Source organism: Equus quagga, chromosome 4 (genome assembly GCF_021613505.1).
Source record: "Equus quagga isolate Etosha38 chromosome 4, UCLA_HA_Equagga_1.0, whole genome shotgun sequence".
Lineage (NCBI taxonomy): Eukaryota > Metazoa > Chordata > Mammalia > Perissodactyla > Equidae > Equus > Equus quagga.
In genome coordinates this window covers 28710178-28722660 of record NC_060270.1, presented here as the reverse complement: position 1 = coordinate 28722660, position 12483 = coordinate 28710178, and the positions used below count along the sequence as shown (strand labels likewise).

Sequence of the window (12483 nt, the reverse complement as noted above, 5' to 3'; positions counted from 1 at the left end):
TGCCTGCATCTCTGCCCGCCCAGTGCCTGCATCTCTGCCCGCCCAGTACCTGCATCTCTGCCTGCCCAGTGCCTGCACCTCTGCCCACTCACTGCCTGCATCTCTGCCCGCCCACTGTCTGAGCCTAGCCTGCCCTTGAGGCTCATGCCAAGGTCACTGGGGTGTCACACATCAGGCAACACCGCCCAGGGAAGCAGGAAGGTGCTCAGCAGTCACTGATGAAGGGCGGCTCTTGTCAGCTTTCCTCTCTGCTTCCCAGCCCAGGCTCCAGCACCAAAGAGAACAGGGGGCAACGATCACCCCCACATGGCAGGTCCACTTGCAAAGCCCTTTCCCAGCCTTTAGAGGGAACAAGGCAAAGATGAGGAAAACAGGTTCGCAGAGGCTGGGGACCGACCCAGGCCGAGCAGACCCCAGACTGGACCTGGCTCTTCTGATCCAGGGCCAGGAGCCTCACACTCCCCTTTGTTGTTTCACAGAGCTCCAGCCAGGAGATAATTCTTACTATTCTTTTTTTAAAAGGAAACAAAATACAAAATTACAAATTGCTGTTGTGTCTGCCTGTTCTAGGCTTCGAACCACCTCCTGGGCCGCTGGGAGAGAGTTCCATCCAGTAAGAGGAAAGGGGGATGGGGGGTGGGTGGGCAGGAAGGAGATGAGACACAGGCAGTCAAGCCCCCTGGGCCTGGGTGGATACAGCAAGGTCCAGCGACGCACGGCCGAGGGAGGTCAGGAACCAGGGAGTGGCCCGAAGCAGGTACTCAGGCCGCCGGTCATGTGCCACGATGGCTGAAGCGTAGAGGAGGCCAGCCAGGGCCGACAGGAGCCGGGTCCACAGGTGGATGGAGGGAAACGTCCTACCCCGGCACTGGGCAGAGAGAGGAGGGGGCTGGGTGGGGAGGAACACTACACCCACTGCAGGTCCCTGGGAGCTGGATTCTAAGACCGAGGCCCCTGGTGGCACAGCAGGTTGGAGGGCAAACCTTCTGCCCATGGTCAGTCCACAAGGGTGCTGCTTCTGTTGGGCTTCCAGCTTTTGCTCAAGCCACTTACTTTAACTGATGAACTCCTATTCATCCCTCAGAACCTGGCTTAAGCTCAACTCTGGGAAACCTCTGGTTACCATCTCTACCCTAAGTGGAGTGAGTAACTCCCTCTTCCGGTCCCATTGCACAGTATACATCCCTCCAGTGGACTGCCTTTCACCCAGATCATGACTTAGCTCCTTACACATGTGTCTGCCCAACAGACAGAGGGCTCCCAAGGGCAGGGCTGGGGTCCTCACCATCTCAGGGCCCTTGGCCCCTGGCCCCAGGTCGGGGCTCGTGAATGTCAGCTGGGAGAATGTGAGGGAGCTGTGAAGAATTAGGACTGAATTACAAAGAGCCAAGGCTCAGCTCTCTCTTCTTGGGACCATCAATTCTGAACAAGGCCAAATGGGGAAGGTCAGGAAAATTACATGTAACATTCTGGAAATTTTGAAGCCAAGGGTATATTTTTGGAGAATGAGTAATGGAAATATTGATTGAAACAAAAGAAAACATATAATATTTATATGTAAGTACTGTTTATGGGTATGAAGTCACTTTATATATACATTTATATGTATATACACAAATAGATATACGATCACATAGTATATTTAAATTAATATATAAATACAAATTATATTATTTGTATCTATAATGAGTTTGCTCATTAGATGATCATATTTAGAGATAATATAGGCCTTGGCTAGGGAATGGAAAAAATTCAAGGGAAAAGGGCATGTTTTGGACAATTTTCCCCATTTTAATTAACTCCCCCCAAAATGCCTCAAGAGCGTTACATTTCCCTCTGTATTTCTTCTACTTTTGTTCCCAGGCCTCCCTGCTTCTCCTGCCATCCCTTGAGCGAGACCAGGCCAGGGAGGGGGTGGGCGGCCCCCCGCCCCATCAGCCCTTCCACCCCACACAGCCCAGGAAGCACCTTCATGCCAGTCAGCACTGCTATGGCGAGAAGCCTTGGGGTCCCTTAGCCTACCCATCCTCATTTTACAGAGGATACTGACGGCCAGAGAGGGGAGGTGACGTGCAGGGTGAGGCTGGGCCCTGGGCCTCCTGCCCCTTGGCCTTGTTCTTGCCGCTCCTCTGGGTGGGTGGAAGTTGGAGCCCTCTGCTCTCACCCCCGTGCCAGCTCACTCACGGCTCACTCACACGCCCAACCACTTCCAAACCCAGTGTCCCTCGAGGGCCTAGAGCGCTCTATTTGCCTGCCAGTCTGGACACACAGTAGGTGCTTAATAACTGCTTGAAGAATGGAACTGGCTCGGTGACTCAGGATATGGCAGGACTTTCTCCAGCACAGCCAGGCCTTGTCCAGCAGGTCAGGACAGAACGCTGGGGGCTGAGCAAGCCTGTGGCTGCCTAGCAAAGCCGTGCTGGGGCTGGAAGCAGGCCACACCTCCGACAGCTCCCGCAGCAGCCAGGTGCTGTCAGCACGATGTTTCACTGCTCAGCGGGCGTCTAACAGCCCTTGTCCTGTTCAAGGACTCACTCCTGGGAGAACACGAACTTTTCCCACCAAAGCCACCCAGCCATTCCACTCCTCACTGCCCCCATGAGGGGTAAATTAGGAGCAGCTCCTAGGGGATCCAGGGTCTGAGACCTTGCTGGCTAGGCTTCCCAAAACACCCCAAACTCTGTTGGGTTTCTCCTTAATAAGGAGACCGGACCCTGGGCCCTTCTTCATGAGACCAGAGACACTCAGGGCTGGAAGCCTCTCAGAGATTGTCCAGCCTAATCCCAATGCAATCTCACTTTCTCCTCCTGCCAAGGAGGCATCAGGCTTGAATGCCTCCTGTGATGGGGAGCCCACTACCTCCCAAGGCAGGAATAACAGTACTGATGGCACTCAACATGCCAGGCACTTGCAAAATGTCTAACCCAAGAAGTTCTTCCTTTACTGAATGGGGAGTAGCCCTCCCAATACCGTCTTGGTTATTGGTTCTGGTCCTGGTCTTGGTTCTGTTCTCTGAGAGTGCAGAGGAGAGGCTGTTCCTTCTGCCCCAGGACAGCCCTCGTGACTCCTGCATCCATGAGCTTCCTTTCTTCCAGGCCAGATTAAGTCACTCATTCAGAAGTGTTTGCTGGCACCTACCATGGGCAGGCCCCAAGCACCTGGAATACAGTGGGAATAAAACAGACAAGGCCGCTGCTCTCATGGTACTGATGTTCCGCTGGGGACCAGGCAGTCACTTGGTAAATAAGTGAAGGAGCTAATTTCAGGTTGTGACAAATACTAAGAAGAAAATGAAGCAGCGTGAGGGACACCGTGGTGGGGTTGGCCCAGGGCTGTTGTAGGTGGGGTGGTGTTACGGGTTGAACTGTCTCCCCCAAACCCCCAGAGCCTGTGATCATGGTCTTATTTGAAAAAAGGGTCTTTGCAGATGATCAAGTAAAGATGAGGTCATTAGGGTGGGCCCTAATCCAGTACGACTGTGTCCTTCTACAAAGGGGAAAGGTGGACAGAAACACCTGCAGAGGGAAGGCCATGGGACGTGACACACGGGGAGACTGGAGTCATGCTGCCACCTGCCAGGGACCTCCCAGAAGCCGGGAGAGAGGCCTGGAGCAGACCCATCCCTAGTGCCTTCTGAGGGAGCATGGCCCTGCTGACACCTTGATTGCAGACTTCCGGCCTCCAGAACCATGAGACAGTACATTTCTGCTGTTCAGAGTTTGGGATAGCTTCTTATGGCAGCCGCAGGAAACTAACACAGATGGCCAGGGCACTGCACCAGTTCCTTCGAAGATCTTCATGTGACCTGGCAGCTTCCCAGCCCCCGTGCCACCTTGGAGTCCCCCCAGGGGCCCGCTGAACCGAGTGCAGTGCTCACCACCCTCCTCTCCCATGATCTGGGGACAGCACCTTCGCCGGTGAGGCCTCATGTCCCATGAGGTTTCCGGCTGTCACAGCACAGGCAGGAGCTTCCCACACATGATCAACTCCACACCTGCCATCGCCGAGTCCTGTTCTCCTGGAACTGCTAGTAAATGATGCTCTTGGGCAAGTGATTGTTTTTAGACTAACTGATGGGCCCATGATTTCTGGTGTTGGGCCTGGCATCATTCCTGTCAGCAAGACCCTCCCGGCAGAGTTTTCACACGTCCCCAGTATCTTGCTCTTCGGCGGGGATTTTCCTGCTTCAGTGGCTTTTCCTGCGTGCTCTCTTCTTTCCCTCATTTCTGCCTCCTCAAAGCCCACCTTCCCTTCGGAGCCAACCCGAGGCTCTCCAGTGCCCCACCGCCTGGCAGTGTGAAAGTCTTCATCCTCGCTCGTTTGAATAGCGTAGGAGCCTTTCCTCCTTCTTCCAAGACCTCAAACTTTTGACTCCATCTTTCTGAGAGCATTAAAATAGCCTGCATTACATTTCTGTGTCTTCCATGAGACTGAGCTCCCCCAGGGCAAGCATGGCGTCTGAGCATCTGTACCCCCACAGGACGGGCCGCACAGGGCTTCCCTCACCCCACATGCTTGGAAAATACATGCCAACATGATGCTCTCGAATACACAGAGCCCCAGTGGCTGCTTGATTCTCGCCTCTAAAACCTCCTCATTCCATAATGGAACAGCTGTTCATCCAAGCCCAGGGCCTTTTTCCCCAGAGCTTGCTTTTCATTTGCTACAAGAAATGGAGAGAATGCAGTGAGCTCTCCCCCCGTGAGAGGCTCTAGTGGCCTCAGGACCTCCCCTGGGCCAGCTGCCCACTAGACACACACACACGGTGACACCACCCCTCTGCCCGGGTGACCTGGAGCTTCAAGGATGCTCCCAGATGCCCTAAGACCTGCCACAGTGGCCCACAGTCCCAGCCCCAACCCCGGGCTCACGATTCTGGAGAGCGGGGGGATCCGGGAGGCCCAGGAGCCGAGGGCAGCGATGCCACCCAGCAGGTAGCCGAGGATTTCGGTGTTGTCCTGTGGGGACAGTGATGCACTCAGCACCCGGAGGAGACCACCCACGTGTCCCAGACCTGTCCTTTCCTGCTTTTAGTATGTTCCTCCCAACAGCAGCAAAGCCTAACCCTGCTCCCCCCAGGGCATTGCTGGGACCGTGAGGAGGGACTCCCCCACGGCCCCCAGGGCTGGCTCGGCCTCACCTGCAGAAAGCTTCCCAGCAGCCTCCGCTGCGGCCCTCGGACGAGGCCTGATGCCTTCGGGACAGCGGCCCAGAGGGCCCAGCCAGGGCCCAGACTCAGCGGCAGGGCCAGGGCAAATAGGCTGGCCCTGAGCCGCCGCTTCCTCTTCCTCTCCCGGGAGCCCCGACCTGCAAGAGACACCAAGAGCCCACAGTGCGCCTGGGATCTTGAGCTCGACAGACAGGTGCATGGGAAGAAGTGGTGTCAACCCAGCCCCAAGGCCAGAACCATTCCCATCATGTTCTACAGGCCACGTCCTCCAGCCTTCAAGGCCCTGTGGTTGTGCCACCTTTCTGGAAAAGTCTCTCCTCCTCCCTCCCATCTTCCCCCAACACGACTGGCGCTGTTCTCCTTCCTCGGCCCTCAAAGCGTTTTATGGTTCAAGGCAGGGGAGACGTCATCCTCTATCATATGTATCTGCGCACACACAGTGTCGCCTCTCCTAGACCGGAAGCCCTGAGGGCAGGCACTGTGCCCTGTGCCCTGGCAGCTTCTATAACATCCACAGAGCCTGGCACAGAGCAGAACCGGCTCAAGCTTGGGGAGGGCATCAGTGAGTGAACGTGTTGGTGCCAGGGCACCGGAATGGTGAGCAGGACCAGGAGCACCGTCTTTAAAAGTCTCCTTGAAATGTAAGACAGGTACTCCTCTGATCACTTCTAATAGGAACGCTTCTCTCTGGGCAGCATCAGCAGCTGAGGGCATCTTACATTTTCCCACTGACACAACCATCCCCTTTTTGGATAAGTGGCCAAGGACACTGCTGCCCCTTCTCAGGAACCCCCCAGTTCCTCATACTCAGGGTACTCATCCCCTCTCAGTGACTTACAGCCCCCTCTGCTTGAAGTGGCCCGCGCCCACTCCTGGCATCCATTTCTGGAAGGTGTGGGGCTTTGCTTGGCCACCCTGGACTTGCACACTGAGATATCACTGTTCATCCCCAAAGCCACACACCACCGCTCCTCCTGGCCTTTGCCCATGCTGTTCATTTCTCTTGGAATGCCCTTCCCTGCAGTCTTAGTTCCAACATCTCATCCTCCTTGACACCTGCAGCCCCTTTCCTCCCTTGGTTGCCCACGGGGTGCATGCACCTCCTCACTAGCAGCTCTAGTGATCGTTTAGGGCCCTGTCTCCTTCATCCGGCGGAGGTCAGGGAGCCCGTTCATTCGCCTGTGCCTGGCAGGCGCCCAGCTCGGGTGTGACAACAAGTAGGCACTCAGCGCCCTGAGAGATGAAGACAGGAACAGACGGCCACACACTCACCCGAATTAGGCTTGTATCTGGAGCCGCAGACTGGGAAGAGAATGAACACAAAATTCACCAAGTCAACAGCTGCCAGGTAGGCACCAGTGAAAACCTGGGAGCAAATAGAAACAGAGACCCAGTGTTTAAACATCGTTCAGCCATGACATTGTCTCTCATCCCAGATCTCCTCTACCACGTTGTTCTTCCAATATGCGGTGCTTCCAGGGAGCCTCCCACCAGCCCCAAGAAAGTCGATTATCATCCCTGTTGGACTGACGAGGAGACGGGGCACTTAAATGACCAATCCCGTTATGGCCGATGCCCATGGGTAGAGATGGGACCAGAACCTAGCCCTCTGCACCCTACACAACACTCTCCACCACACGGTTAGCCTCTGCTGCGTAACTGTGGCCACTGAACTCTTCTGGGCCTGTTTCCTCATCTGTAAGCCAGGGATAATCACGGTGCCCGCCCGCCCCCTCATCCCCCTCCACGGACTGTTAAGCAGATTATATGAGTCAATACATGGAAAGTGCTTAGACCAGCGGCTGAAGGAAAATAAAATGCGCCCACCCACAAATGCCCCAGCCACCATGACAGGACGGTTGGCGGGAAGAGCATGTGCTCTGGAGTCTTAATCCTGGCATGGCCACTTACTAGGGGGTGACCTTAGAGAAGTTATTGAACCCCTCTATGCCTCAGTTTCCACACGTCTAAAACAGGGGTAACGAGAGCACCCACGTCATAGGATGATTTGAGGATTAAATGAATTAATACATGGAAAGCTGTCAGTGCCAAGTACGTAGCTGAGTATTTAATAAATATTAGCTGTTTTTATTGGACTTGAGCAGGGCCTCGTTATAGCCTATCAGCCAATGAGAATGGGCCCCCAAAACAAAAGATGATGCTTTTCTGAGACAAGAGTGCTCACAGCAGCATCTAGAACTCTCCAAATCTGGGTCCCGACCACTAGGCTGCCCTTCTTCATGTCTGCCTGGGTGGGCACAAGGCTAGGACCAGCCCCATGAGGGACCCCCACCCTGGGGCCCAACAGATTCTCCTTGGCGTATGTGTTTTTGCATAGGCCCCTTCTCTGCAGGTTTGTCTGAGGGCCTAGACTTTGGGAAAACTTGAAACCCTTTCTCACTTGCTCCGAAGCCCGCATCACCACTTGGGAAAGGCTTCAGCCGCCCCTGCATGAGCTGGGCTGGCCCCAGGCTCGAAATCAGTAACAAGGACAATCCCTGTTTATGGAGGATCAACTATATGCCAGCTGCTGTTCAAAGTGATGGAGATTCAGTAGTGAAGACAAATTCTCGCTCCTGTGGAGTGGACATTCTGGCAGGGGTTAACACATGATAAGCCATAAACATAACCAGAATGTACAGTAGATGGTGGGTTCGGGGTACGCTACGGGAGAGCACAGAGCAGGATGAGGGGGTCTGGAGCGTGTGGTAGAGGCAGAGCACACTTTTAAACAGATGGTCGGGTGAGGTCTCATTAAAAGGGTGACTTTCAAGCAAAGACTTGAAGGAGGTAAGCAGTGAGCCATGTGGCTATGGAGCAAGAGGATGGATGGGGCCCTGAGGTGAAACTGTTCCCCATATGGTGAAAGAACAAGACAGAAGCCACCGTCACCTGCGGGCCTGACGCACCTGGATCGTGAGCTGTCTGGCCAGAATCCCCCCGACGGTGTCACACAGGCTGGTCAGGAGGCAGCAGGCAGCACACGGCGCCGTCTGGTCCCGTCTGGGTTTCTTTGAACATCTCAGATAGAGAAGCCTGGGTGACAGGGGTATGACAGAACACAGGGCCGTGAGCTTGGGCTCCCAAAGTAGGGTCTGAAAAGGGCACTGGGAATTTGTGTCTTCACGAAGCACTTTCCCCCCAGGTAATCAGCAGGTGTCTTTGGACTCAGTTTACAGACGAGAAAAGAAAGGATCAAAGACTCCCAGGACTCTGGTCAACAAGCCCGCGGGAGCCCGACCTCAGGAAACCTGGAGACACTCGCCTCTAACGCCTCTAATGAAGAATTTCTTTCCTCCTGCAAACCACGCCGCCCCCCCCCCACCCCGCCCCGACTCAATTTAATGACCCATCACTCAGTGCTGACAAACGAGCTGTCAGGTTTTATGTTTTGAAAGGAAGCAGGAGAGTTGTAAAAGTAACTTGACAATGCAGTTAACTGCAGAGCAGGGTTACCCGCCTAAATTAAAAAGGCAACTGGTTTCTTTGACGTTAACGTGAAGTCCTTATACTCCCTCCCGGCAGTGGGGTGGCATCCAAGGTGATTTCATTTGGGTGCATGTTCTCCCACACAGGGAGAGTGAAAAGCTTTGAAGATGCATGGCGCTGTGGGCTGACCTCCCACTAGCGTCCCCCACTGCTGGCTTCTCTCCCTATTCTCCTCTTTCCACGCCCCCCCCCCCCCCCCCCCCACTGCCACACACCCAGAATCAAGTGCAGAGATGCAGACAGGCTGGACAGGGCCAGAGGTTTCTTTGGCATCATTGATCGGATCTCGGAAACCATGTTGTTTGCCTGCTCCATTTCTATGGAGAAACCGAGGCACGACCACAGCGGCTCGGGTTTCATTACCTTTAACCACAGGGCGGTACTCACTGCACCTCATTAAGACTGTTTGCGGCGTTCTGGGTGTCAGCCCTGGTGCCTAAGGATAGGAGACTATTTGGGTTCCCAAACATTGCCTGACCTGCCGGACGAAGCCTGAAGCTCACAGGGGGAACATCACCCTTTTGAATTTGGGTCCCGGGCTCCTGAGAGTGATACAAGGCCTAGGAGTGAAGACTCTAAATTAGAGACTCTGAGCTAGCCCAGATCAGAAAGAATTATTTCAGCCCTCCCATTTGGGAGAGGGGAACCCGGAGGCCTCTGGTGGTAAGGTATGTCACGCGTGCAGGCTCTGCTCTGCACCTGCTGCTCTTCAGCACTTCCCCGGCTCTCAGGGGTCAGGGATCCCGGGCTGACCATAAGCCAGCCCACACACAGCTCAGAGGAGATACAGTCCCCAAAGACGAACAGTGGATCAGGGAGAACGAAGTCCTGAAAACAGACAGGCATCTCCAGACCTGAGGCAGGGGGAAAAGCAGAGGCTCTGCTCCCAGACTGACTGGCTGGGCATTCTCGAGGGAGTGCTTAACCTCTCCAAGCCGTAGGCTAGTAATCTAATAGTCTAATGTCTACTAATGCTGACCTCGAGGGCGGCTGTGAGGAACAAATGAGATCATGCGCGTCAAGTGCCTGTTAGCTTCCACCCTCTGATCTGCAGACTTTAATCCTCACAAGCCTGCCCCTTTCTAATAGGATCTGGGGTTTCGCTTCTTCCCATTCACTGAGGCAAGTTAGTTAACCTCTAGGAACCCTGGGCTTCCTCATCTAAACGGGGGCAATAACAGTCCCTACCTCCTGGGGTTGTGGCAGGGGTTAAAAGAGTAAATGAATGCAACAGCAGCCCACAGTAAATGTGCTAAGTGTCTCTGTATTCGTTTTCCAGTGACTGGTTAGTGGGGCTGCAGGATCTCCGCAACAATACCAAGCCCGAGGGTACTCCATCGAGTGCCTAAGGTGAGCGGTGCCACCTCCCCCAGAGGTGCTGGTCCTTTCTGCTCTGCCAGGAAATATTTAGGTGGCACCATGCTGGGCATTGCTTGTACCAGTCTGTGGATTTCTGAGCTTGGGACAGGGCGGCTGAAGACCCGCAGGCCAACTTTAACCAGCGCTCACCATTAGAACCCAGGTTATGGTGACCACCCGGCCAGACTGCTCCAGATGCTGGACAGACCAGGGCAAAGGCTGTGGCCAGAGACAGGTCATCACCACCCACCTTCCCAATTAAGAGGGCCTTAGGTAAATTGAGGCCAGAAACAGCGAGAGACTCGTCCAAGGTCCTTGCCCTCTGCCAAAGGCTGGTGGCAGAGCCAGAGCAATAATCATGACGTTTCATGGGCACTTACTAAGGGCTTTACCGGTAGTAACTCATTTAATCCTCCCATGCGTCCTATGAGTTATCATCCCCGTTTATGTGAGGAAAATGAGGCCCAGTGGTTCTATCGGTTGCCCAGCTCACACGGCGAGTCAATGGGGAAAGGCTGACAATAGAACCCAGGGCTCACGGCTTCCCGTCCAGGGCCCCATCCACCTGCAACTCCCAGCCTCCTCCTGCTGGCTCGCAGCCCAGCCTCCCTGTGCGTGGAATCCGGAAAGAAGTATCCGACTTCAATCAACAGCAAAATGTTAGTTTCGATTCTGGAATTGTGCCGCCTCATGGACCCTCCCTTTCTGCCCCCTTCCCTCTAGGTTTCCAAGAGGGAGTAAGCAGCGGGGGAGCGCCCCATTCCCCTCGCGGCAGCCCCGGCCGCCCAGCCCCGGTCCCCATTACAGCGCGTGGGCGGCGATCCAGCAGGAGGAGGAGCAGATCCACAGGCCGAAGGAGATGCAGACGCGGTGGCGGGCGAAGCAGCGGTCCAGGTAGTCCCAGTCCCAGAGCGCGGGCGCGGGCGAGGGCGAGGGCGCGGGCGCGGGGCTGGGCGCCTCCCCCATGGCACGGCTCGGCTCCGCCCGCCGCAGTGTCCGAGCCTCCCGCGTGGCCGGGGACCCGGGCGCAGCCTCCCTCGGCCGCGGACAGCCCTGGCCGCTGCCGCCCCGCGCCCCCTTCTCTGGTAGCGGTTCCGCCGCCGCGGCCCCGGACGAGCGCACCGATCCCGGGCGGGGATGGGCGCGCCCAGCAACGCGCTCCCGGGCGGCGGAGACACGAGGGAAAAGTTTCCGGGACCGCGCGGCTCCCCACCCCTGCCTATTGTTGGGGGTCGACGGGCCGGAGGCCGCCCCCCAGCGGCGGGAGCCGGGAGCAGCCTCGGCACAAAGGCTGCGGCCCCCGCCCCCCAGGCAGCGGTGGCCGCGCCGCGCCGCGCCGCGCCCGCGGACCCCTTTGCAGTCACCCACGCCCAAAGCCGGCGGCCGGAGGGGAACGCAGTGACCTGCCGGGTCACTGTAAGGCACTTTGTCCGTTCATTAACCCGCCACATTTTCTGAGCTAAGCAATACACGTACTTCGCGCCTGCCGAAGCCTTGGATGCTGGGGATCCCGGGGTGAGTGGGGCCTGGTTCTGATGGTTAAAGGGTGCCATGCAAAGGGTGTAGAGGGAGGCCGGGAAGGAGGAAACAAACGCGTCGGCGAACATATCCTGCCCACATCTTCTCGCACTCTCTTTCCTGAAACTGTCAGCGGCCCCCTCTGCCCCCACTCAGTCACCCAAGCCAGACTTCTGGAAGTCATTCTAGAAGGCGACCCCAGCAGCCAAGGAGGCAGATGATCTTAGCAATCTGTCCCCTGCCATCCAGCCCCACAGCCACACAATTCTGGTGCACAGAGCTGGTTTTTTTTTTTGAAAACAAAACTATTATTATAATTTTTGAATTTCCTTGCTGATTTTAATTTGATTCAGTCTTTATGACAGCTTGCCTCTCCCCCAGGCTCAGCCTAAACCCTGGGAAGGTGGGCCTAGTTTAAAAATTGCTTCAATCCTCCCCACCCACCCTGGACCGGTTGACACACCTCAACAGTTTTTTCTTGGAATAGTAATTAATTCTCTACGGTTTTTGTGACCTCTTTGAGAATCTGAAGAAAACCTCATCCCTGAAAAATTTGTGCACATCCATACAGAGTTTCTCCTGCAATCTTCAGGAATTTATGGAATGCTTGAAATTCAATTGTGGATTCCATGGAGGAGTAGACCCCTGACTAAACCCCCTAGTTTAAGGGTTTGAGTCCTCTGAGTCCGCTGCCTGAGCACTGGGGTGGTCTGGTCTATAGATCACTGGTATCAGAATCATTCCGGCTGATGTCAAAAAGCAGACCCAGTAAATCCAGCTCTCTGGGCACGTGTCCTTGGAATCTGCATGGATTCATTTCCTAGAGCTGCTGAAACAAATTACCACAAATTTAGTGGCTTAAAACAACATAAATTTATTCCCTCACCGTGTGGAGATCAGAAGTCTGAAACCAGTTTGTGGACCAAAATCAAGGGCTGCCTCTCTCT

General features: G+C 55.3%; 1 protein-coding gene across 11 annotated transcripts in view; it reads right to left on the bottom strand.

Moving 5' to 3' along the window:
- The window catches only part of TMEM44 (transmembrane protein 44), a 37180-nt gene extending 25660 nt beyond the window's left edge, over window positions 1–11520 (bottom strand). For 3 of the 11 annotated variants that reach the window (XR_006888184.1, XR_006888185.1, XM_046658082.1), the window contains exons 1-6: window positions 10824–11514; window positions 8080–8206; window positions 6443–6536; window positions 5141–5307; window positions 4872–4958; window positions 698–868 (exon numbers count right to left, since the gene is read on the bottom strand). Coding sequence is in view for 8 of the 11 variants with exons in the window: in XM_046658082.1 (XP_046514038.1) it covers window positions 698–868; window positions 4872–4958; window positions 5141–5307; window positions 6443–6536; window positions 8080–8206; window positions 10824–10984 (807 nt within the window). In the remaining 3 variants the exon portion in view is untranslated. Of the gene's footprint in view, window positions 1–697; window positions 869–2970; window positions 4751–4871; window positions 4959–5140; window positions 5308–6442; window positions 6537–8079; window positions 8207–10823 lie in introns of those variants that run through there. The other 8 variants (XM_046658079.1, XM_046658077.1, XR_006888183.1 and 5 more) reach the window with 7 other exon arrangements.
- Window positions 11521–12483: the final 963 nt, after the last annotated feature.